This window comes from Elephas maximus, chromosome 9 (genome assembly GCF_024166365.1).
Source record: "Elephas maximus indicus isolate mEleMax1 chromosome 9, mEleMax1 primary haplotype, whole genome shotgun sequence".
NCBI classification, from domain to species: Eukaryota; Metazoa; Chordata; class Mammalia; order Proboscidea; family Elephantidae; genus Elephas; species Elephas maximus.
In genome coordinates this window covers 71,794,433-71,819,405 of record NC_064827.1, presented here as the reverse complement: position 1 = coordinate 71,819,405, position 24,973 = coordinate 71,794,433, and the positions used below count along the sequence as shown (strand labels likewise).

Below are 24,973 nucleotides of genomic sequence, written 5' to 3'. Positions count from 1 at the left end.
ATACAACACTACTGCCCCATAGACGCCAACAGGTGCTGGGTGAAGACGCAACAAAACAAAACAAGGAAAACCCAACCAGTTGTCAGAGTCGACTCCGACTCACTGCAACCCCATGTGTGTCAGAGTAGAACTGTGCTCCATAGGGTTTTTAATGGCTGATTTTTTGGAAGTAGATTGCTAGGACTTTGTTCCCAGGTGCCTCTGGGTGGACATGAACCTCCAACCTTCCAGTTAGCAGCCACACACATTAACCAAGTGCCACAAAGGGACACCAAACACACAAATACCCAGGAAACTGCATTAAACAAAGTGAAACTGGTTTCTTTATTGTAGGACCTCTTAGGACCTTTAATATCTTGGATCACAGTGATTCCTCTACAGCAAAGATGCAAAATTTATTTGAGCACACACCTTCTTTGGAGTAAAACATCTAGTCTTATCTCTAGGAACTTCCGGAACTGGGTTTGGGAAAGTTCCCTGTCAATTCCATTATCCCTTGACTCTGAAATTCCTTCAAATCAGTTTTCATCATCCTCACAGAAAACCATCATTGAAAACGTGGACTTTATGACCAAGGGCAACTGAACAAGGCCGCCCCAAGCAGGCTAGAAGGGGGTTCCTCACACCCAACTTCTAGCTTTCTCCCCCAGGAGGATGGAGGGAGGAGGCTTGGCAATTGCACACCTGCCCAGCACCATTCCGTCCAGACGGCTGCGTCACCCAGGTAGCGTGGCCTGCTGCAATAATGCAGTAAACCCAGTGCCGTCGAGTCGATTCTGACTCATAGCGACCCTATAGGACAGAGTAGAACTCCCCGATAGAGTTTCCAAGGAGCGCCTGGCAGCTTTGAACTGCCGATCCTTTGGTTAGCAGTAGTAGCACTTAACCACTACACCACCAGGGTTTCCAACAATGCACTAGGTAACTGGAAGTCTCAGCATCACACTCACCCATCTTCTCACAGATCCAGAACAAAGGCTAGTCTGGGGAGTCCCTGCTGAGTAAGTACAGTAACCACTCGTTTATCCCTTGACCCTCCTGGGCAGTGATGAAAGTCACCCTCTGCATACTGGCCGTGGGGAAGGGAGAGTGGTGTGGAGGGCCAATTAGCTTACCAATGACCTCTTCCACCTAACCCACCTCACCCAGCACCATAAATCAATAGATCTAAATGCAGCCAGGGCTCATCAGCTCTGCCAAGAGGAAAAGAGCCCTGGGGTGACCACCAAGAAAGACATTTGATAATAACTGATAAACTGCAAACAATGGTGGAAGGGGGGAAGGTCAGTCACTCAGCTGGCCCTATCCTCACATCCTAGGCACTCCATCCACTGAGGTCAGGAGGAGGCCTCCCTCTGCTGTGATACTCACTGCCTTAGGACTTCAGCACCCACAATAACCTCCTGCAGAGCCGCCACTGGCCTCAGGACAGCAAATGTACCTCGCTCACCCAACTCCCATTGGCTGCTGCCATGTTCTCTCGTGGGCCGTGTTCTCCGAAAAGACTCTGGGAAGACCTGGGTGCAAATCCCATCTGCCACTCACTTGCTGTCAGACTCAGGGCAAGTGACTGCTTTTCAGAGCCTCAATTTTCTCATCTATAAAACAGGGAGAACGGCAGTACTGGCCAATGGTTAAGAGCACAGACTTGAGAGCCAAATTACTTAGGGTCAAGTCCTAGCGACTCAAGTTTCCTCATTTGTAAACCAGGAAGAATAACAGATAACAACCCACATGTGGTTGTTGTGAGGGAAAAATGAGTTTATCTCAAGGGAAGTGCTTAGAACAGGGTCTGGCCCATAGGATGTGTTCACTAAATGTTCACTATTACAGCAGAGAGAGCACTGGCTTTGGATCCAAAGAGACTTAAATTCTAAATCCATCCTGCGTGTAAGCGCGGTTAAGTGACTTTGCCTCTCTAAGTCCTGGTTTCCTCACTTGTAAAATGAAAAGGAAGGGTAAACCCCTGTTTTTCAGGGTAGTCAAGAGGATAAGAGATGTATACATAATGCACAAAGTCTGGCACACAGCAGATGGCTCCTAAGGGTAGGTATTATTGATGTTATTATTGACAGAACATGTATGTAAAACAGAGCATATGAACAGAGACCGCGTAGAAGAACTGTTGATAGCAGGGGCTTTATATAATAAACCCAGATCACCTAGGTTTCAATCCCAGCTCTGCCGCTTACTAGCTATAAGACTTGGACAAGTTGGTCGGTCTCTCTGAGCCTCAATTTTCTTTTCTATAAAATGGGAACAGTAATAGCACCTGTCCTTCATAATGCTGTTGTAAAGATTAAATGAGAAAAAGTGCCAGGCACGAAGCTGCGCCATCATGAGTAGCCTCTCAAAGGCAGTGCAGGGTGGTGCTGGCACAGCACCGTGCAGCTCCAGGGGCTTCATGACTGAATGCAGTGAACCAAAGCCCAGCAGAGTTGGCACATCACCCTCTGCTAGACTCTTTCCTAGAAACCAGGGCCCTGGGGCATTATTCTTTTTGTCTGTTTGTTTTATTGAGATGGAGAAACTGAGGGCCACAGAGAAGCAGCTGATAGAGCTGGGCCTTGGACCAGCTCTGGGTGACAGACTCAGGTACACCTGCTATTAATTTCCCCCAGCAACTGGCAGTACGTGGGATGGGGGCTTTGGAGTGAGGCAGTCGTAGGTTCAAATTCTCATTCCTCACAGGCCCCTCTCCACAACTCTTAAAAAGGCCTCTGGCCACCTCAGTTGGAAGTGCAGCCTGGCCCTGGCCTGGCCTTTCCTGGTGGGCTCTGGATAAACAGTCACTCTAACCCTGGGCCAGGACCCTCTAGGCTGTGCTAAAAGACCTCTACTCCCACGTGCAGACCAAGGGCACCCTGTCCAGCCTTGAAACTTTGACTAGTCAAGTGCTGTGGGTTTTGATTCCGGTGGACCTGGGTTTGAACCACGTTAGTGCCACTGCCTTGATCCTGGGTAAGTGACTACAGCTCATCTCCCTGCCTATAATAGGGAGCTGGAACTCTGGAAGCACAGCAGTTAAGAGCTCAGCTGCTAACCAAAAGGTCGGCAGTTTGAATCCACCAGCTGCTCCTTGGAAACCCTATAGGGCAGTTCAATTCTCCTACAGCATTGCTGTGAGTCAGAATTGGCTCGACAGCAACGGATTTGGTTTGGATTGGCTTGATAGGGAGTCAGCAAGAGGAGTGGGCCTTGGGTCCAGATCAAGCATAAGACCTGGACTTAGACAATTTCCAGCCCCAGCTCTGCCTCTCAACTGCTATGTGGACCTCTCTGACCCTCACAAACCTAGTCTGTAAGATGCAGATCATAGCTGTAAATGTCCCGACTGCTCCAAGTACCCTCAGGAGACCTGGGCCACCAATGTAAAGAGGTTTTTACAGTGGGGAGCCCTCCTGTGCAAGCACAGGGCTCCAGGCAGGATTATATTTCAAAAGGCATCACAGCCTTAAATAGAAAAGGCACCATATGGTAACGGTGGGATTCTAGGCATCAACCAGAGAACAGAAGATTACCCAGGGCCTGGGGTCTCCCCCAGTGTGACTTTGGACCAGTCACTTTCCTTCCCCTCTTGGGATCTCATTTTCTGTATCTGTGAAATGGGAAACAATCTTCTTGCTATGAAGAATCAACAGCAGCCTAAAGAGTGCCTAGCAAAGTCTCTGGCACACACTGGGGCACAATTTCTGCCCCTCTGCAAAAGAAACAAAGCAGGAATAAAGTGGTTCTCAAGCTTTGGAGAGTCTAATTTGGAAGGTCTGAGGTGGACCCAAAGAATATGCATTTTAGCAGGTGCCTCAGGTGATTCCTCTTCTTCGTACAGGTCGTCCCAGGAGGCAGGCAGGTCAGTCCCTTCACGGGCCAGCCCCTGAGCTAAGACAGTGAGGGGTTCCAGTCATAGACAATTCTGGGACTGAGTTTCCTAAGGAATCCGGAGAAGTTGGAAAGAGGGAAAGAAGAAAGGGGAAGGAGGACTAGGGTGGGTGGGGCTGTGAACAATCTATTAATCTCCTCCCCAGCTGGAAACAGTAATTGTTCTGAGGCTCACACATCCTTCATGTGCTAACAAACTGCAGCTGCAACACGTACAACGCTTTGATTACGAATGTCAAAAAGACAGAGCATGAAATTAACTTCCCCTTAGTCAGTGGGCATAGGGAGAAGCTACACTAACTAATTCACTACCCTCGGAATGAAAACTACCCATGACAACATTGCATCAAATTAGAGCCGGCGCTACCCGGGTGGCATCTGTATCTCTGCCCAATGTGCTCTTTCAATCAGGCCAAGCCTGCAAACGAGGGCCTGCCTGTGGGAGAAAGGTCAGGGTAACAGGCAGGAGGTGATGATCCCCAGGCTAGCTGAGGGGTGTCCAGAGCCACTGGAGACAGGGACTGGAGGAGAGTCCCTCAGCTTCCCCCTAGGGCCACCCACTGGAAAACGGAGATGGGGAGGGGGCTGATCCTTGTGCCAAGGAGTAACTCACAGTGCTGACCATCTGATGCAGGGAAATGCAACCCACCCAGACCAATTCCTGAATCGCTAGCCCCACTTGAGAGATGGGAAAACTGAGACTCAGAAAGCTTCAGTGGCTCCACCGAGGTAATCACAGCTGTAGAGCCAGGCCCAGGAGTCAAGCTCCTGTAACTCCCAGGCCTGCACATTCTCCGCTGTAGCCCGGGGAGCAGTCGTTATGAAGGGGTGTTGGGAGAGAGAGGCAGCAAAGCCTGCTCAGGCTGCCTTTGGGGGCATCCCTGGGGAGGAGGGCCTTAATGCTGCCCTCCGCCCTGACCCTCTTAGAACACCTCAGCACATTCAGTTATTCACTCTGCAACACTGAGCTCCTCCTCTGCAGGGCACCAAAAGCTCTTCATGCTTGGTAGCGCCTCTGGCCAGCCCACCACCAAAGCACTGTCACCATCTGAGGTCCAAGAACGACAACCCCAGGAGTCAGGAACACGCAGGCCTCCTGAGAGGGCATAGTGGGGGCAGGGAGGAGGCCCTATTCTTGGCATGCCCCTAGAATCAGCCTTGACTTCCAGCCTTGGGTCACTTCTTACCCCTCCTCACAACGCCCAGGGTATTCCTAGGCAGGCTGCCAGGGACCCTTACAAACAGGGATCCTGTCTCCCTCCCCTTGTTCCTCCTCCCACTTCTGCCTGGCACAGAGGGGATGTCTGGTGCTCTACTGGTGGCTTCCTTGAGGACTTGACTCTAAATACCAAGGAAGGTTTATACATGTACATGTCTGTATGGCATGGTGTGGCATGTGTACACAAGGGTGGGCAGCCAAGGCCGTGCACTCCCAGGTATGTGTACGCATGCTGGGCGCCCACATGTTCACATCCACACATGCCCACTGAGGACAAAGGCTGCCTCTGTCTCTGGAAGTCATGGTAATACAAGCCACCTTCCTGGCATGCGCCAACTGGGAGGGGAACTTCTTTGTCATTTCCCCCACAATAACCTCCTCTGAGTTTTACAGCCTGTCCTCTGAGGTAGGTGGGTAAGCATGATCACTCACTCTTAACGGATGGGGAAAAGGAGGCGCAGAGGAATAAATGGCAGGGCCTGACCAAGAGCCCAGGAAAGCTTGGTGCTCACTGCTTTCCACTTCACTGCCTTTCCCCTGAGGGGAAAAAAGAGCTGTGCAAGGCATGGGCCACACGTGACTCTGCACCTAGCACTGAGGGGGAGCACGGAGATGAGGTAGAGAGAGGGTCCTGTGGGAGGCTGCCTCAGGCTCTGGGGGGCCCCCTGCAGGCAGCAGCCAGCCCCCAAGCTCCTGGAAGGTGGGGAAAGGGTTAATTTCAGGGCAGAATGCCCAGGCCACTCCTCACAGATGGATGGATGGACAGATGGCCAGAAGATGAGAACCACCACAGGCTCTTCATGCAGGACGCCTTCCCACTTGCCCACAGTTGATCATCCAGGGGAGTGGGGCCAGCAGCTCAGAGCAGAGTAGAAGTGAGCCCTGCTACCCTGAAAAGAAGTCACCAGGCCAGTAGGGGGAGCTGGATGGTTTTTCTTTTTGCCTTTTCAGTCTTCCTAGGATCTCCAGCTCTTTCCTGTGGCCTTCTGAAATAGCCATTAATTAGAGCCTGGTAATTAACTTTCTGGTTCAAGTAATACTTTGCAAAGGAATTCCATTAAAGAGTCTATTTGCATATCCTCAACCCTGGAAATAGGCAGGACTACTTGGGGAGGGTGTGAAAGGTCCCACTGTGCCCCTCAGGCCTGGCACCCTGGGCCTGGGTCCTGCCTGGCATCTCCTGGCCCAGGTATATGCTGAGCCCTGGGGCAAGTTCTCCTCAATAAGGTGCTCACAGAACTGGCCAGCTCAGTGCCCACAACCCAAGGCAGAACCTACACATGCACAAACGTATGCATACATGCGTATTCAAACACAGAACACGCTATACAGAGCCACAAGAGTACACATAAACACACACATAAATTGGCGGACACACACACAAGAAGAAAACAGACACAATAATAGCAATGATAGCAAACACTGAGCACTTATTAGACTGAACCATATGCAACTGCAGCTATCTGACAGTTTTTGAACCTACAAGAACGGCAATTTCAAAAGGTCCAAACTAAGTGCCAGTCATTGAACCAAATGCTTTATGTGTATTAGCTCATTAAAAAATCCACACACATATACAAGGACACTTACGTACACCATACACTGATCTCCATGAAGACAGGTGTGTACTTGCAAGACATACAAAGACATGTACACACAGACATACACGACTACAGATCTCCCACAAAGAAAGGCTTCTCCAGCCTTTGAAACCCCAGCCTAGGGCTGATCTAGCTGCTGGCCCCACTCCCCTGGATGATCAACTGTGGGCAAGTGGGAAGGCGTCCACTAGCTAATTTCTACTGTTCCTAAAAATATTGCCCAGCTCGGATCTCTGGAAGGTACACAAGGGAGCTGCAGATCTAAAAGGAGGGTGATAAAAATGAGAAAGCAAAAAATAAATTGGTTCTTCTATACGTTCAGGTCACATTCTGTGGCTTTCCCCTCCCTCTCTAGAAGTGAGGCTCAGCATCATATGCTCACGTTCCTGGCTCTGGTTAGCCCTGCCCCCAGAGGTGCTGTGGGCCTCCAAGTACAATACTGGAGGATGGCTGAGACCTGAGAATTTCTGGGCTCCTGGGTTGCCTGGCTTTTGTGCTGGCCCCACCTCAGCCTCACTTGCCCTATATCTAATAGTCCGTCTTCACTGCCTACCTGCCCTGTAGGGTAGAAGACCTCTCAAAGTGCTATGTAATGAAATGCCTCCTTATGATAATTATCCGATTAAGACTCAAATCTAATTCCCATATGGTAAGAGGAGGGGAGGGAAGAGGGAGGGCTGGGTATATCTTCCTTACAGATAATTAATAAATTCCCTGCCAAACCTCTTGTAAGGCAGAGGCCCATTTAACAAAAATCCACCTACATGGAGCCTCTTAGAGCTGAGGAAGACCAAACAGGGCAACTAAGAATCCTATAAGCGGCTTCTCAGAATGTTCAGCAAGCAAAGGGCAGGAAAAGACAAGTCACAGAAAAAGAAACACCACTAGCCATTAAACTCATGAAAACAATGTTCAATCACTAACTAACAAAGAAATGCCATTTTCCTGCCTGTCCAAGTAACAAAGATTGGTTTTAAGTGGTAATACCCAATGTTTTTAATGGTATGAAGAAACAGGTAAGCACGCTCGTGCATCATTGTTGTTGTTGTTGTAGTGCGCTGTTAAGTTGACCCCAACTCATAGCGACCCTATGGGACAGAGTAAAACTGCCCTATAGGGATTCCAAGGGGTTGCTGGTGGATTTGAAGTGTAAACCTTTTGGTTAGCAACCTGAGGTCTTAACCACTTCACCACCAGGGCTCCACGTGCATCATTTAAAAAAAAAAAAAAAACCCAAACCCACTGCCGTCGAGTCGATTCCGACTCATAGCAACCCTACAGGACAGAGTAGAACTGCCCCATAGAGTTTCCAAGAAGCACCTGGCGGATTTGAACTGCCAACCTCTTGGTTAGCAGCCATAGCACTTAACCACTACGCCACCAGGGTTTCCCATGCATCGTTAAATACAGGTACCTAATGGCGGAGATCCTTATCAAAAAACCTCAAACTGTTCGTATTCTTTGATCTAGTAATTCCATTTCTAAGACTTTATCCTATGGAAACAATCAAAGATGTAGGCGAAGATGACTATTCAAAGACTTAAATCCAAGCATCATTTTTAGTAGAGAAAAACTAGAAATAACCTAAACGATTAAAAAAAATTATGATCCAAACACAAGATGGAACAATGAACTTTTAGATTTTTAAAACACATATTGGAGGTATCTGCCTTCCCAGGTGCAGACAGGAACAAAGATTACTTTGGCTGGCTATTTCTTATACTCAATTAGACCCTCTTTACAACTCTATTCACCTTTAAGAATCACAGCAACATCTACTATCTCTTGCATCTCAAAACATCACATGATTGCTTGTTATTATTCCCATATTGTAGACAAGAAAACTGAGGCTTAACAAGATGAAGTGACTTATCACTGCCAATACTAACTACCACTTACTGGACACCTACAATATGCTAGTCTAGCCCTGTCACACGTTATTATTTAATAAAACTTAAGAAACATTTGAGAAATGTGCAAGACCCTATGTTAGTTGCTAAAGATGCAGCAATGAATAAGACTCTTTCTATTAAATACAAGTTGAGTGTATTAATGTTTCCAACAACATTATTATAATCATGCCCATTTTGCAGATGTGCATACTGAGGCTCGGAAAGGTTAAATGACTTGCCCAGGAATGACTGGCTCCAAATTCAAAGATCACAGGCCTAACACCACTCCCAGAGACTGTCTAAACTGCACAAACACCTCCAGGTCACCACGCTCAACAGACCAGCCCCATGGCAAGGTAGAGAAGAACTATGATGGGGAGTGAGAGATGGCAAGAAAAGCCAGACATGGGCACCCAGCTCCTCCTGCATCTACTAAGAAGAACCACGGTAGGAAAGCAGATCCCACCTTCCCATCCCTGCAGCTTCGCATCAAGCTTTTTCCTGTCCCTCCAGGTACTGCCTCACCCGAGGGATAGAACTGCGTCCTGTCTCAGGGCCAGTTGAGGGTTCCTAAAAGGAACCAACTTCCAAATATCTTCCTCCATAGTCCTACAATGCTTAGAATCCCACCACTAGTAACTTTCAGGTGTGGGAATTCCAGGCAAGGCACAAATTCCCTAGAAGGGATAATCAATCTAATTCCACACATAATCACCCTTGCATACCTGCACCTGAGTTGCCCTGTTTATAAGCTAAGCTCTGCCCCAGGGTGAATGAGAATAATGGGAAAGGGGTACCGCCACTTTAGGATAACTGCAGAGGTGGGGGAGACAGCCAGAAGGGGCATACTCTCAGCACACGTGAGGGCCAGAGCCACCCAGAAACAATTATCAGGAGAGAAGAGGGATGACAGAAGCATAATATTGCCAGCTGACCCTCCTAGCTACTCAGGAACATTAATAAATAAATAACTTGGAAATTATCTTCTGGGAAGGAAGAACCACCACATCCTGTATTGCTTTTACCAACATTAAAACAGCCTTGTAGATGAAGCGGCAACATTTCCAGCCTGCAAAACAAAACTGCTTTTGCCAGCACACCTTTCACCTGGACAGCACTCCAGGCAGCATTCCTGTCTGTCATCCATGAGAAATCATTACCTGTCCTTGGTGTTTCATTTCCAAAGACTCCAAAGAAGAAACAAATGTCTGAGGAAGCCAGGTATTGTGGAGACCGGCTGGAACCTCCCCCTCAGCCTTGGGAATCTCTGTTTTCAGGGGAGTGAATACAAAAGCTCAAACCTGTCTGTAACTCTCTGGCTCCCAGAGCCAGTCATGCCCACCAAGCCCTGGCTGGCCTGGCCCCGGCTTCACATCAGCCTTCTCCCCCAACCAGCCAGCTGCAGCGTCCCCACACCTCAGGCAGAGACTCCTTTCCCAGGGAACTGAAAGATCCCAGCACAGAGCCAATAGGGTTCCAACCTCCAGATGAGAGAATTCCAGCAAAAAAAAATAACCTCCCAACACAGCGGTTTTCGAAGCACGCAGACAGCATGCAACAAAGCCTCTTCAGCAGCCATAAAGCAGTCAAATTCATCCAAAGCCGAAACCCACGTGCCTGCCCCACAGCGCCCTGTGCTGTTTACCTATATGGGGAGGCTGTGGGGACTAGGGCTCCTACTGGCCACCTTAGAAGCTCCCACCCCCTTCCTTAAAGACCCCCATTCCCATCCCTGTCCCCATCCACACACTGAGCTGGTTTCTATGCACTTACCCTCACCAGTCAGAGCCACAGCCACAGTGAGGGTCCCATGGAGCCATGATTTAACCCCCTCCTCACTGCTAAGCCAAAGGCGGCCCGTCCAGTCCCCTCAGCCTCCTAAAGCACAGTGTACCTCCTCGGAGTAGGGGGAGGTGCCTCTCAAATCACCCAGGTTTTACCCTGAGCTTGGGGGCAGGGGATTCCACCACAGTTGGTTTCACTCACAGAACTCTAAACAGGAGGAATCCAGGGACTGCCCCAGAGAAACATCAGCCCACCCATCCCAGCAGCTGCCACGAATCTATTTCAAAGCAAAGGAGAAAATCAGGGGATCCTAGTCCTAGCAAAGCCTATTTCAGCTCCCAGGCTAGGTACAAGGATTTCAAACCCCGTCTGTTTGTCCATGGGAAATCTGGGCTCTCTTCCTGTGCCAGAGAAGCCACCAAGCCAGATTTTGTTTACAGAAAATTAATAAGATAATTCCACACCACTGCCAGTGACATTCTGCTCCAACCGCTACCATTTACCACCACTTCCAGAAACGGGTTTGTAGTTTCACTCCCAACCCCCAGCTCGGAACCCCTTAAGCATGGCAAGGCTGACCTGAGGCCAAGCTGGGTGGGACCTGAACGAGGTCATCTCGGCCTTGCCCCAACCTCTGGCCAGGGCTGCCAGTCGCATGCTTGCCTGCCGGCTTCTGAGTCAGGCTTCCCGCTGGAGGGAGGTAAACATGACAAGCCCGCCGCCGCCTGCTCCCCACCTGCTCCGGGGAGGGCAGACACGCCGCTGGACCGCCTGCTCTCTCTCCTGCTCCCCGGACAACCACCACATGCAGACAAAACGGGGTACGTACACAAGCCCCCGCATGCGGGTGCAGAGGGTCCTGACACCCGCCAAGGAAAGCGCAGAGAAGGGCATGTTCCTGGGGGACAAAAGCCAGAGGTGGGGGCCCGGTGGAGGGAGGAAGGCAGCAGATCGGGGTGGCCTGCCGCCCAGACAATAACAAAGATGGGAAGTGAGATTTTCAAAGACGCAGTGGCTGCACCCAGCGCTGAGCTCTGGCCTGGCTGTATCTTCCTGCCAGGGCACGCCTGGTCCCCTGGGGCACCATGGTCATCTGAGAAAGGCTGGGGGTCCTGCCTGGGGCTGGGCTTGGCAGCTGGAGCAGGAAGCCAGCTGCAGGCAGCGGTGGGGATGCACTGGAGAAAGCAGCTCTGGGCTGGTGGAAATGAAAGGTCTAGCAATTCTACTTGAGGGTTGGGAGAAGGTACTTTCTGGGAAGATACTAGGGTCAGTTAACAGTCAACCTCGAGCAAGAGTTGGACTATAACTTGAATTTCTCTTCCTGCTGGAACCAAGGGGGAAAAGAAGAGACATTTTCATTCTATCTGTGCCTCCCCTACCGGGAGTGCCCACTCACCAATTGTACGTACAGGCACAGCCCTATGAAGGCAGATGCCAAGGGCCTGAGATGTCGGGGCCGAATGCTGAAAAGGCTCCTTGGTCCCTGCCCATTCTTTCACCTCCACCAGCTGGGCAGGGACACATTCTAGCTGGCATTGGAATCCACCACTGTGCCTGTGCCCAAGTGGAAAGATGCCTGGGGCTGGCAGAGCTCAAGGAGGAGGAACTGAGCCCCGAGAGGCTGTGTCCGCCCTGTGTCCGCTCAGTGCTCCCGTGAAGACAGGATGGTTTGCCCTTGCTCACTCAAGCTTGCTCAGCTGCTAGTGCGGTGATTCCCAGCAGGCTGAACCATCTCCTCTCCCGCCCCACAAGTCACCTCCCCCTGGAATTTCCACACCTGCTCCCAGCTTGCCCAAAAGGAAATGGGGCAGGAGACACCCCTGGGAGAGGAGCAGAGAGGAGAGGAAGCAGCTGTCTAGGCTGTTGAAGGGGAGGTCCTTATTTCCCTGCCTCAGGCAATGCCCGGAGCTCAGGGCTTGGACACTGCCCGCTCTGCTCACCCCAGCCCCCAGCAAACCATGCGCCCTACTTAGAGCAGATGTGCCCCCTAAGCAGCCCAGCCTCCTGCTCCTCCCCTCCAGATGTTCACCCTTTTCCTCACCATCGGCGCTGCCCGATCTCAGCGAAACCCAGCCGAAAATGCCTTCTGTATCAGATGCCCAGGGGTTCCTGAAGGCAGGGGGATGGGTCCTGGGGGTGGGGGAGACACTTCTGTCCCCTGCTCCGGGCACTGCACGGCCCAGGAAACAATGCCCACCTCAGCAAGGCAAGGCAGGACTTCTCGGCGAGGGCACTTCCCGCCTGGCCTCGTTCAGGGCCTCGGGCACCCCCTCCTTACCCTGGGGGGGAAGAGAAGGATTCTCCCTTCGTGCCCCCCAGTCCGAGGTGGCTCCACAAGTTCCCGGAGGACCGCGTGGGGTCCCTTCCCCCTTTGAACGCGCCCCAGCCCGGGCTCTCGCTTTGTCCCCGCGCCTTCCGGGGGCGCATCCCGGAGCGGCGACGCGGGGAGGCCGGCCCAGGCGGCGGCGGCAGCGGCGGCGAGCTCACCTCTCATTGTCCGCGGCGGAGGCGGCGGCGGCAGCGGTGGCGCTCCGGAACCCCGGCAGGATGTGGCGGAAGCTGTGGTTGCGGTCCAGCTTGGGCTGGCTCTTGGTGCGCTTGATGGAGCCCTTGAGGCGGCGGCTGAGGAAGCCCTGGGCGCGGGGTGACAAGAAGGGGAAGGGGAGGCGGGGTTAGCGCGCCGGCGGGCCCGGGACCCGCGCGGGACCCGCGCCCTCGCTCGGGCGGCGGCGAGGCCGAGGGCGGGCTCGGGCTTGGCCCCAGCTGCTTGAGGCCCGCGCCGCCCGCCCGCCGACCGAGCGCCGACGGCCGGGCCCGCGCAGCGCGGCCCAGCCCACCCGGCGCAGCCCGCCCGCCAGCCGGGCCGGCCCTGCCCGCCACGTCGCCCCCGCCCCTTAAGCCGCTGTTGCCATGGCGACATCGAGCCGAGCCGCACCGACGGCGGCCGAGGCCGCCCGAGCGCCCCGGGCATAGAGGTGGGAGGGGGGCTCGAGGTACCAGGGGGCGGGGAGGGGCGGGGACTTCGGCGGGGACCCCCTCCGGGGCCTTGGCCGCCAGCTGCCTTCATACCTCCGGGTGGGCTCTCCCTTAGTCTTCCCCGAACGAGGTCACGCCCCCCACCCACCTAGAAGAGTCCACGCCCCCTACCCGTCCGCGATTGACAAAGCGCCTTCCCCCACCCGCGAGGTGGGTGCTCTTGGCCCGCGTGGTACAGATAGGGAAATTAAGGTTCCGAGAGGAGGCGCGTGGTCTCTGAGGGCCCAGCCGCCTAGCGCCTGGCTGGTACCTTGGCCACCTGGACCCCATCCTGGGCGCCTTCCCTTCAGCAAGTGCAAGCCTAGAATCGCTGTACGCCAGCAGGGGCAACCACTTTGGGGACAGCGTCCCCAGCGCCTGTCTCAGGAAGGGGTCCAGGGGTATGATGGGTATGCTGAGTATACCCACTGCATGCTTCAAGATTTGGAGCCAGGTCTGAGCAAGGACAAGGCCTTCTCTGGAGGAGCTACTGCGTGGCCCCATTCATGCCCCATAGCAGGTGGAGGGCCAAGGCAGCCCCTCTCAGCTACTTGGAGGGGTATGGGAGGCCACAGGCAAACCTCAGCTGAGGCACCCCATTCAGGCCACCTATGCACGTAACAGGCTGCACTGGACTGAGGAGAGAGCTTAATCCTCTCCCTTTCCTGGGAAGAGCTTCTGGCCTAATGGCGGAGACAGGAACTCAGCACATGCAGATTGAGCCAACGCTCCCTTTACAGGTGATGGGGTAGTTTGGTGGGCTCAAGGGGCCACAGCCTGGACTGTGCTGGTGCTTGGAACCTACAGACAGCTTGAGCGAGAGGAAAACTAGGGGAGGGAGGAGGAGTTGTCCGAGAAGGGTTCCGGGGAATCACCCACCTCAGCCTCAATTCCAGGTGATACGACAAGAACAGGAGAATGAGATATTAGCTTATTTTCCCTGTGGGTACTTGTCGAAATTCTGCACATGCTCCAAGGCACAGCTGCTCGGTATCACCCATCAAGGTACTCTAATCAGCTGCAGCCCAGCAAATATCTCTTAGTTGTTAGGGGCTGCAGAAGGGACCTCCTCCAGAGGGGTGGCCCTTAGACAAGACAGTGCCTAGCACAGAGAGACCACAAATGGTGGGAGACCAGCAGGAGCAGTAGGTTCTACTGGAGACACCGCTTTTAGGTAGAGACCTGAACCTCAGGGAAAGCTCTGGGCTCTCCCACCCAGGGCCTCTTGCCAGGGATGGGGGTAGGTGTGTACCTGGTTAACTTGGGTGGCTTCTCTCACAGGTGTCATTGTCAAGCACATTCCCTCAATGGGTTTGTACTTTTCTTGGTTTTTATTTTCTACACAGATGAAACTTTCACAATTTTTACACTGTTGTGGTACAAAGAACCATGAAGCATGTTTCACAATTTACGTAGCTCATCATGTAGAAATCTTGACAGCTTTATCCTATTTCTGAGTTAAAAAGAAAAATGTTGCTCCCCTCTAGGAGGCTGGGTAGGACATACGCCAATTCCTCCTCCACCTCCCTACAGCTACCCTTACCTTCTCTTTGAAGCCTACTCTGACCAACACCTCCTCCCACTCCACCTGACAATGACCTTGAGAACTGTTAATACTCTATAACATTCATTCATTCATTTGCCTTTCACTTATTCACCATTTAGTGAGAGTTCACTATGTGCTAGACTGTCATGAACACTATGGGGTGAGCACTGTGTAGATTAACAGGTGGCTGGGGACCTCAGACCTTGGGGAGGGTGATTCTTCAGAGGAACAGGGAGGGCCACCATGGCCCCCTCCCACACCACACATCCACCCTGGAGGGCCTTGTGTCCCCCAGAGGACCCAGCCCTGGGTCTGCAGATGGCAGGCTTAACAAATGCTCATCATGGCGGAAAGCCACAGCTGGAAGGGGGCTCATATCCAAGGGGTTGTATTACAGAGGGTGACTGAGGCCCAGAGAAGGGAAGTGACTTTCTGAGCTCATTATAGCAAGACTGATGGAAGACTCTGGACCCCAGCCTTGTGGTCTGCCCACCTCACAACTTGTTTACTGGTCTCTTTTATGGGGGTGGAAGACCAAAGGTGACTCCCCCAGCCTTGGATGAAGGGAGATAAGACTTTTTTTTCTGTTTCTTCACAAGCAGCTCCTGGTATTTGATTTCTGGAGGCAGTTGCAACCCCAAATTCAGGAAGAAGAACTGGACTTCAAGTCTGAAAATCTTGTCCTAGACCGAAATCAACCTTTATCTGAGAAGCAGTGGGCAAGTTATGTCCCTTCTTTCAGTATAACGGGGTTCTTGCTGCCCGCTGTCCGAGGCTGCTGTGGAGCCTGCTGACAGCTCAGTGCCTGAGGTCTGGGAGCCGGAAGCAAACATAAAAAAAAACGTTGCCATCGAGTCAATTCCAACTCATAGCAACCCTATAGGGCTGAGTAGAACTGCCCCACAGAGTTTCCAAGCGCCTGGTGGATTCGAACTGCCAACCTTTTGGTTAGCAGACTAGCTCTTAACCCCTATGCCACCAGGGTTCCTGGAAGCAAGAATACTGGGGCTCAAATCCCAGTTCCACAGGCCCCTGGCCAGGAGACAACAGGCAATCTTCCTCACCCCTCTGTGAAGTGGGTTGGGGGTTCAGTAAGCATGAAATAGGGCAATGCAGATAAAGCTCTCAGCACACCACATGCATATAGTAAGCACTCAACAAAAACCAGATGTTGTTTTCACATCTAATTGCCACATAAATAGGATTATTTACAAAAATTCAGTTTGCAATAACAGATGTTCAGTCCAGCTCATCAGTGAGGTTAGACATGGTTTCTACAACCACCCCCTTCCCCTCCTACAAACTCTGGGTCCCTCTTAACCACATCCTCTCCATGTGACTTTACCCCACCTTCTCCAGGAAGGCGAACCAGCCCTGCTGACCACCCCCTTGGAACAGCGCAAGCTCTCATACCACCTGGGTTCAAATCTTCATTCAAACAAGCTATAAGGAAAATTACAGACCTCTCTGGGCTTCAGTGTCCCTGTCTGTAAAATGGACTTATGGTGATACTTATTTGTAGGGTTATGGAAAGGATTAAATAAGCTACCACCAGTGAAACAGTAAATATTAAGCTATACATGGTAGTTGCTATCATTATGCTTACTATCATTGATGTTGGCTCTAGTACAACCGCTCTTTTTGCCCTGTGGGTATATATGACCACCTTAGGTGGAAGTCTGGGTGCTCCAAGGGGCCCAAAGGCTGCCTGGTGTTGGGGATGGGGCTTGTGTCATGCCTAATATTATGGACTGAATTGTGTCCCCCTCAAAATACGTGTTGTAAATCCTAGCCTCTATGCCTATGGTTATAATTCCATTTGGGAATGGGTTGTCTCTGTTATATTAATGAGGCAGGATTACTGTAGGGTGTGTCTTGAGTTAATTTCTTACAAGATATAAAAGAAGCAGATTAAGCAAGCAGAGATGAGGGAAGATAGATGCAAAGCCATATGGAGATCTCCAAGGAAACAGGAAGCAGAAGCTGAAGAGACAAGGACCTTCCTCCAGAGCCGACAGAGAGAGAAAGCCTTCGCTTAGAGCTAGTACCCTGAATTCGGACTTCTAACCTCCCAAACTGTGAGAAAATGAATTTCTGTTTGATAAAGCCACCCACTTGTGGTATTTCTGTTACAGCAGCACTAGGCAACTAAAATAACTAGTGAGTGAGTGAACATGCTCACGAAGTGACCCTGGAGCACAAAATGTCATCCAGTTTGGTAGTTCTGAACCCTTTTAAACAACCACTTTTTTCTAAAGCAACCTCACAGAGACTCCTGAGGTACAAAGCACACAGGCAGGCAGGGCTGCTCTGGTGGAAGGAAGCCTCTGCTTTCATTCACTGCAAACAGCTCAGCAAGCAGCCTGCCCAGTGCATGGGAATAGAGACTGCTCTCTCCCGGATTGGGCACTCTGCCTCTGTTAACACAGGCCATGCTCCTGTGTGCTTACAGACAGCTGTGCCACCCGGCTTAGGTCAACTAAGGCTCCATAGCCTGTTGCCACAACCCCCACCTGTTTCCAGGTAGTTGGCTGTGAACAGCTGTGTAGGCCTCTACCCATCTTTGTGACGGCCAACTCACCGTTTGGATGTCCTCCTTTCCAGCTGATCTGCAGGCCCCTGGGCTCCCATCCAGGTCACTGACCAAAACTCAGGGCAGTCCCAAGCAGAGTACCAGAGTCCTCAAGCAACTCCCCATCCCTAGTTCTAGCTGCCACACCACCATCCTGACATCTGGCCCACAACCCTGCTCCTATTCCAGGATGTCCTGAGAGACTTTTCCAAAGGCCTCTCAGGATTCCAGACACATGATTTCTTCATTCATCCATTACAATCGATTCCAAGGATGATGATGACAAACTGCCAGTTATCGAGCTCCTGCTCTGCCAAGTCACTCTGTGTAGGTGGTAGCTTGTAGCTCCCAAACTCACGGGATGCTCGTGCTACCGGTCCATGGCCTCTTATCTGGAATCCTTGGGAGGACACGTGCTTCAGAATTCAGAGTGCTTCGGGTTTTCAGAAGGAGAAGTGGAAGCTCAGAGAAGTTAAGCCACTGGCCAAAAGTGGAAGACCTGTTATATGATAGAGCCAGGACTACAACCAGGAGAGTTTTAGCTTCTGGGGTGGGCAAGGCAGAGACCCATACACATGCACGCGTGCGTACACACACACAACAATGGCCAAAACAAGAACTGACAGCTCAGCCCATCCTGCCCACACTTGGCCCGGGCACTGTGCTGGGCTCAGGGACCAAGGGCCAGATGGGGGAGGAATGAAAGGGAAGGCACACTCTCCCCATGTGCAGGGCTATCATGCAGGGACTCACAGGTGAGAACATGGAGGTTCAGAAAGGGGAAGGCTTGCTCAGTCCTGGCCTCACCTGCACCTCACTCCCCAGCCAAGACGCAGCACCTAGGGGACCACAGGTTTGTGCTCCAGCATCACCACCTAGAAGCCATGTGACCATGAACAAATCACCATGGCCTCTGAGCCACAGTTTCTCATCTGAGTGTAAAGCACCAAGGACCATGCCGGGCACATAGTAGATGCTCAGTTAAGGGCCACTTCCCTCCCAAGCCCCATCATCTATTCAGTCCTGCATCCTTCATCCAAGCCTTCCTTCATCACTTTCTCCCCTTTCAACAAACTATGCTGTGCCACACGGACGGTGGACAGGCCTGTTGTGCCTCTGACTTTCACTGAACACTTGGCTGCCCACCCTGGGACTCCAAGACAGTGCTCAGAATGGAGCAGAACTCCATGGGCTCTCCCTTGGCATAGGCCCAGCTCCCCCTCCCGTGGCCATTTCTAAGGCCCATACCCAAATAGAGAGCCTTCAAGGAGGGAGGCTGTTTTGACAGGCATGTCTCTCAATGCCTTTCTTTCTGGGGCCTTGCCCAAATGCCAAAAGCACATCTAAATAAACAGGAAAGGGATGGGAAGATCCTACCCAAACATCACCACCTCTATGAGAGAAGATATGCTGGGTGCACAGGCTGGCAGACAGACCCGGAGCCCTGGTAGGCTGGTAGGGGCATGCGCCCCACCCTGGCACAGGCTCCTGGAAAGAGCTGAGGGAGAGAAGGCTGCTTCTGGGATCACAGGGTGAAAGCTGGGAGGGTTCACAGACAGCACCCAGCCCAACCCCCACATCATACACATGAGGGACCTGAGGCCCAGAAGGCAGAGGGGCTTGCCCAGAGTCACTGAGCAGTGAAGTGGCCGAGCCATGGTAGAACTTAGGTCTTCTGATTCCTCATCCAGTGCTCTTTGCAGCTCCAGCCTCCCACACTTAAAGAACCCCGAGCTCCCCACATTACCTCTCTCCAGGCCTCAGCTTTCCCCATCTGTAATATGAGGAGTTGAACTGAGTGATCACCAAGCCCCGTTCCAGCGCTGATATTTGATGATTCTATAAAGCTAGAGCAGCTGCTAGGGTCAGGCTGCCTGGGCTTTCCCAGGCCTGGCACTAACAGCACCAAGGAATTCTCTGGCTTTGCCAGAGTCCTTCAAATCAGCTATTCCTCCTGCCTTTCTTCCAGGGCTCTACCCTCAGCAAGCCATCACGCTTGCCTGGCCTCCTCCCCTGGGAGGTATGCACCATCAAAGGGGTCCTGATTGGGGAATGCCTCATTGATGGTAGACTGTCAGACACTATGACAGGTGAAAGGGGGGAGGCGTTTTAAGCCAGGATTAACCAGGCCTTCTAGTCTACTCGCAGGCTACCCTACGCCCACAGAACCTGCTCAAAAATCCCAGCCAGCACTCATTTGGACCATAAGACCCTCCACACCCCACTTTACCGAGAAACGGGAGAGCCAGATTACTTGGGTCTCATACAAAGAGAACCAATTCATAGGCCATGAGAGCCCTCAGAGAAGCCCCAGGAGGGGCTTCTGTGATACTCAAGGGCCACTCTTGCATTAAAATATTGCCTAGATAACCACAACTAAACACATTCATATGGAGAAATATGCAGGATTAGTAACATATATAAGTAAGTTCAAGAGCATGCACGCATATAATTGCACATGGAGTTCACACCCACAAGGGAATGCATGTACAAGGATACTAGCCTCTCTACCACCACCACACACACAGATACACACATGCACACTGACTGGCACACACACAAAGAGACATATACACAATCATGAAATACACAAATAAACAAAAGAATACACAGAAAGAAGTATACAAATGCACCCACATACTTAGCTGTCATTTAGCAAATACACAGAACTACACTCAGACATAGGCCAACACACCCAAACACATCGGCCCACCTGTGCTGACTTTCATGACCACCCTAGCAGGAAGGGAAAGTGGCCCAGTAAACTGAAAGAGCTAGGATCCCAGATCTCAAGGCCAAGAGAGAAAAGAACCCTGTGCTGCTGCTGCCATGCTCTATGCTCTGCATGCAGGAACTCACTTGTGGCAGTCTTTGAGGATAGCCCCTTTGCCTCTCTTGCACCCTGAAAGCCCATCTTCACAGCTTCTTGACAGTGTGGCTTCTCAGAGTCTGGTAGACTGGCAAGTTCTTCTGTAGGGCCCCACCTCTATCCAGAGCTGGAGGCCTCTGTCAAGCAGTCTCCTTTTACCCATCATCCTCACACCTGAAACTCCACCACTGGACATACTTCTTTACGTGCTAAGGTTACCTCAATTTCTAGGAATCACCAAGTAAAATGCAAATATCTTTTATGCTTCCCCATGAAAAGGCTGGCTGTGGGGTCTTAATGTCAGTAACTCAATCATTCATGTCTGTCTGTTTCCTCTTCTGTAAAATGGGGACAACAGTAGCCACCTCTCAGGTTGTTGTGGCAATTCAATGAGATCACACACGTAAAGAACTTAGCACATTCCCCAGCACACAATAAATGTTGGCTGCTATCATCATTATTATCATCATCATCACTATCATTTTTACTGCTTCTCCTCTGACCACCATGGTGGGCCCCAGCCATTAGCCATTAGCCAGAAGTGGACAGAGAGCAGGAGTTTACAGATGTGACATTAGAAACCAAATCCCCTCCCACAATTTATACGGCGGGTAAGGAGTCGGTCAATGGCTCACTCGAGGTATGTTCCCTGGGCTTTACCATGTGCCAGGCTCTGTGCTAGGTGCCAGGGAGGCCAGGTTTCTGCCCTCAAGGATCTCACAGTCCAGCTGGAGAGGCAGCAGTGGCCCTGCCTAGACACCCACATGATCCTGCTGTCTCCAGTCCTGCCCCCTTCCTCTATTCATTCCCAAGGGTATCCAGCGGGATCCTTGAAAAAACAGATCAGATCCTGCCACTGACCAGCTCCCCAGGGCGCCTAGGATGAAGGCCAGACCCCTTGGTGGTAACTTCAAGACCCTGCATGATCTGTCCTCTGGGCTCCAGCCCCAGTGGCTTCGTGGGACTTTTGGACTTGCCAGGCTTCCTCTGCCACAGGGCCTTAGCACAGGCTGTTCCCATTGCCTGGAACAGAGGCCCATTTGGCCAGTGGACCCTGTCTCATTACAGTCTTCTCAGGAGCCTCTGCTGGTGCCCCTGGACTAGGCCGGGTCTCTTTGAAGACTTATCACAGTTATCATTAAACATATATTTGTTTAATGCCCCCTTCCCCACTGGACTGTTAAGCCCTCAGAGCAGGGGCCACAGCAGATTGGGTCCCAAGTACCAGACACCTGGCAGATATTTCATAAATATTTCCTGAACTAATTACTAATTTATGATACGAAAGGAAAAAAAGGAAGGCAGAGAAAGTACTCTGGGAGGGCTTTTAAGGAATTCTACTTGGAGCAATCTGGGGGGCTTGGAGAGGAGGCAGCTTTGAGGACACAATAGAAACATGGAAAGTGAGACAGTAGGTGCAATCACCTGCTGAGATGATCTGTGGCAGGGTAGCCACAAAAGGAAATTCCAGACAGGATCACAGCACCAGCAAAGGTGCAGAGGTAGGACAAGCAGTGAGTCAGGCTGCCTTGGGAAGCCTCTGGAATTATCACAGGTTCCTCTGACCTTCAAGTTATATACCACTGCCTGAGCCTGGGCTTACGACATGGGGCTTTGCCACATGCCGTCCCCAAAGCAGAGGGCACCCAGGTCAAAGGGGCACCTAAGGAACCTTGAGAGTCTAGAGGGTGAGAGCCAGGCTGAGAGAAGGGTGGGAGGAGCCAGCCCAGCCTCTGGGAGTGGAGTGAGGGTAGAAGGAGGAATTCAGACATCACAGAAGCCGCTGGTACCTTGCCAGTGCCCAGGATTGAGTGGCATCAGTGAATAGTCATCAGACAAGTGTTTCTGAGGTCTGGGATAAGAATGTGACAACCCAAGCAGCCAGGGAGCAACTCACTGCCCTATAAATCCTCCGGCTGATGCCTGCCTTAGTATAATACGCCTGCCCCAGAAAGCTGAACAGCCACCAACACCTCACCAACTCATTAAGCCCTGAGCCAGCTCTGACTTGGGGATGGGCATTTGGGCACCAACAGCCACGTGGCTACAGGGAACCCAACTCTGCCAGGCAGCCTCATCCTGCAGGAGGGTCTCAGCTTTGTCCCTCAGCCACCCTTCCAGGCCCTGTTGCTGAGGTCTGGCCCCAGGCCAGCCTTTCCTGGGGCGACTCACTAACTTCAGTGATTATACCCACCAAACTTCCCCATCCTATGCTCCTTGCATCCTGCATGAATGAATGCTCTCAGCAGAAGCTGCCTGGCAGAGTGGCGAGGAAACTACACTCAAGTGTCAAGAAATCTGGGGTCAAAACCCAGCTTTGTCAAAAATAATAATGAGGGCCATTCCAACATGAATGAGAGTAGGCCAGATATATTTACTAAGTCCTGTCTAAGCTTCAGGCACTGTATTAAGAGTTTTACATGGCTTATCCCTTTTAATTCTCACACCTCAATGTGCAGAAGAGAGAATAGAGGCTCGGAGAGGTCAAGCAACTTGCCCAGCATCTCATAGCCAGGAGGTGGCAAAGCTGGGCTCAAACCCAGGCAGTCTAGGTTAATGCACTGAGGCTCTGAGCAAACCCCTTCTTTCTTGACTCAGTTTCGTCATACGTACAATGTGGGGATTGGTCTAGCTGATCTCTAAATCCTTTCCAGTTCATGCTTGTCCCGCTTTCCCCACCCTGGTGATCCTTTGCAAGTGACAACAAATGGAAGGGGCCTTCTAGAGACAACAGCTGGCCCAAAGGAGAGGTGCTAATGGTGGCACTTTAGGCTCTGCTAAGCTGTAGGGAGCTGCTGTTGGGTCAGATTGCCCAACCCACCCTTCCAGATACCCAGCGAGCGTGGTGTAGCCTCACAGCAGCGAGGCAGGGAAGGTGCTATAGCATGTTTCTTTTTTGAGCCAAGATAACAGGACCCGAGGGTGCTCCAGCCCCAGAGAGCACCAACACTAGAGGGAGAGAGGTGGGTGGCAGCCCCATAAATCCGCCTGAGTGAACAGTGCTTTTAAAAGCCCTTTTCACTACAGGGTACAAAATGTGCCGTTTTGGGAGAGGATTTTATAGGCTATTTCTCCTCCTGGGTGATTTACTGTCTGCAGGCCGGCTCGCCCAGGAGTCCTGCCCTGAGGGATCACGAGAACCCATGGGGTAGAGCCAAGGTCAATTTCAGTGCTAGGACCAGTGTGCTTGCCCAGGCTCAGTGATGCTCTAGGCAACTTGTCCCAACTTCTCGTCTTAAGCAGGGCACTTGATGACAATCAGGTAGACCTGGGGTTTTTCTCCCCAGTCGGTAGCCACTCCAGCCTCAGATAAACTTTGGTGGAGCTCTCAGCTCCTCACCCTGCACTAACTCCAGTTAATTCATTTATTCCTTCAATCTCTCTCTGGCACATCCCTTCATCCTACAAACCCCACCAGGTGCCCACCACAGGGCAGGCCCTGCCTGCTGCTGAGGATTCTGATAAATCAGAAACCATCTCTGCCCTTGAGAAGGGCACCCACCATCTGGTGGGAGAGACAGTCACGTGGTGGGTCGTTAAGTCACAGTGTGATAAGGGCTGAGATGGAGGCAGGGTGTTCTCGGTGCAGAGGGGAATGGAGCCCAGAATGGCAAGAAGGAGCTCACAAGGCAGAGAAATGGGGAGGAATTCTGGGCAGAAGAATAGCCTGGACAAAGGCATGGAGGCTGGGACAGGCCTGGGAGGGCTCAGATTCCAGGCTGGGGAACTGGAGCCCACCCCCTGAGAACCATCTAAGGCGCTGGAGCAGGCGCATAACAATCATCACCATTTTAGACATTCTTTAAGCAATTCTACAGGAAAAGTTACTCATCCCAGTGCAGGGCCTCATGTCGGAAACAGATGTCATTTGTTGCCACCTCCAAAGAGGGCCTCCTAGCTTTGGCAACTACAATTCCCACCCAAGGATTCAGATATAATTACATGTGCAATCAAAACCTAATGCCACCTGACATGGCAGAAGCAATCACTTCATTTTGTATCACAATGAGGTGGGGAAGTGAAGGCATTTGAGCCTTGGCCCCCATACCACGCCCAGCTTCCCAGACCCCCCAGACAGGGCAGGGCCTTCAACGGCCACCAGGGTGGAAGGCAAGAGCAGAGAAGCTCCTGCCTACACCAGAAGTGTCTGCCCTACACAGACCCATGCTGCCTTCTGACCTGAAGGGGCCAGGCCAGCTGGCAGGAGCAGACAGCAGGGGCAGGACAAGATGAGGCAGGGAGATGGGTAGACCCCAGTTCAAATGTCAGCTCTGCCCTTGACTGGCTGTGTGACCATGGACAAGGCACCTCTCCTCTCCAGGCCTGACACAGCAAAATAGGCATTACGATCCCCCATTTTAGACAAAGCAAGGAGGTAGCAGGGCTGGGATTCCAGCCAGGTCATTGTGACTTTGAGCCCAAGCCCTGACCACCAACCCACCTCCCCCAGAATTCTAGCCTTGCCCCCTCCCAAAGAAGTGGTGAGGATGCAACAAGTCACCTATAGACTATAACGGATGGCCAGGAGGCTACCTATGGGCCACAGCCTGTGACCACAAGTGCTGTCAGTGCTGCCCGGCAGCTGCACACTGGCT

General features: G+C 51.9%; 1 protein-coding gene across 12 annotated transcripts in view; it reads right to left on the bottom strand.

The window, feature by feature from the left end:
- Positions 1-24,973, bottom strand: part of DAB2IP (DAB2 interacting protein) — a 233,012-nt gene that overhangs the window by 89,914 nt on the left and 118,125 nt on the right. For 8 of the 12 annotated variants that reach the window (XR_007518794.1, XM_049897217.1, XM_049897215.1 and 5 more), the window contains one exon: positions 12,864-13,009. The exons of 2 other annotated variants lie outside the window; for them this stretch is intronic. Coding sequence is in view for 6 of the 10 variants with exons in the window: in XM_049897217.1 (XP_049753174.1) it covers positions 12,864-13,009 (146 nt within the window). In the remaining 4 variants the exon portion in view is untranslated. 2 more of the 12 variants (XM_049897230.1, XM_049897229.1) reach the window with 2 other exon arrangements.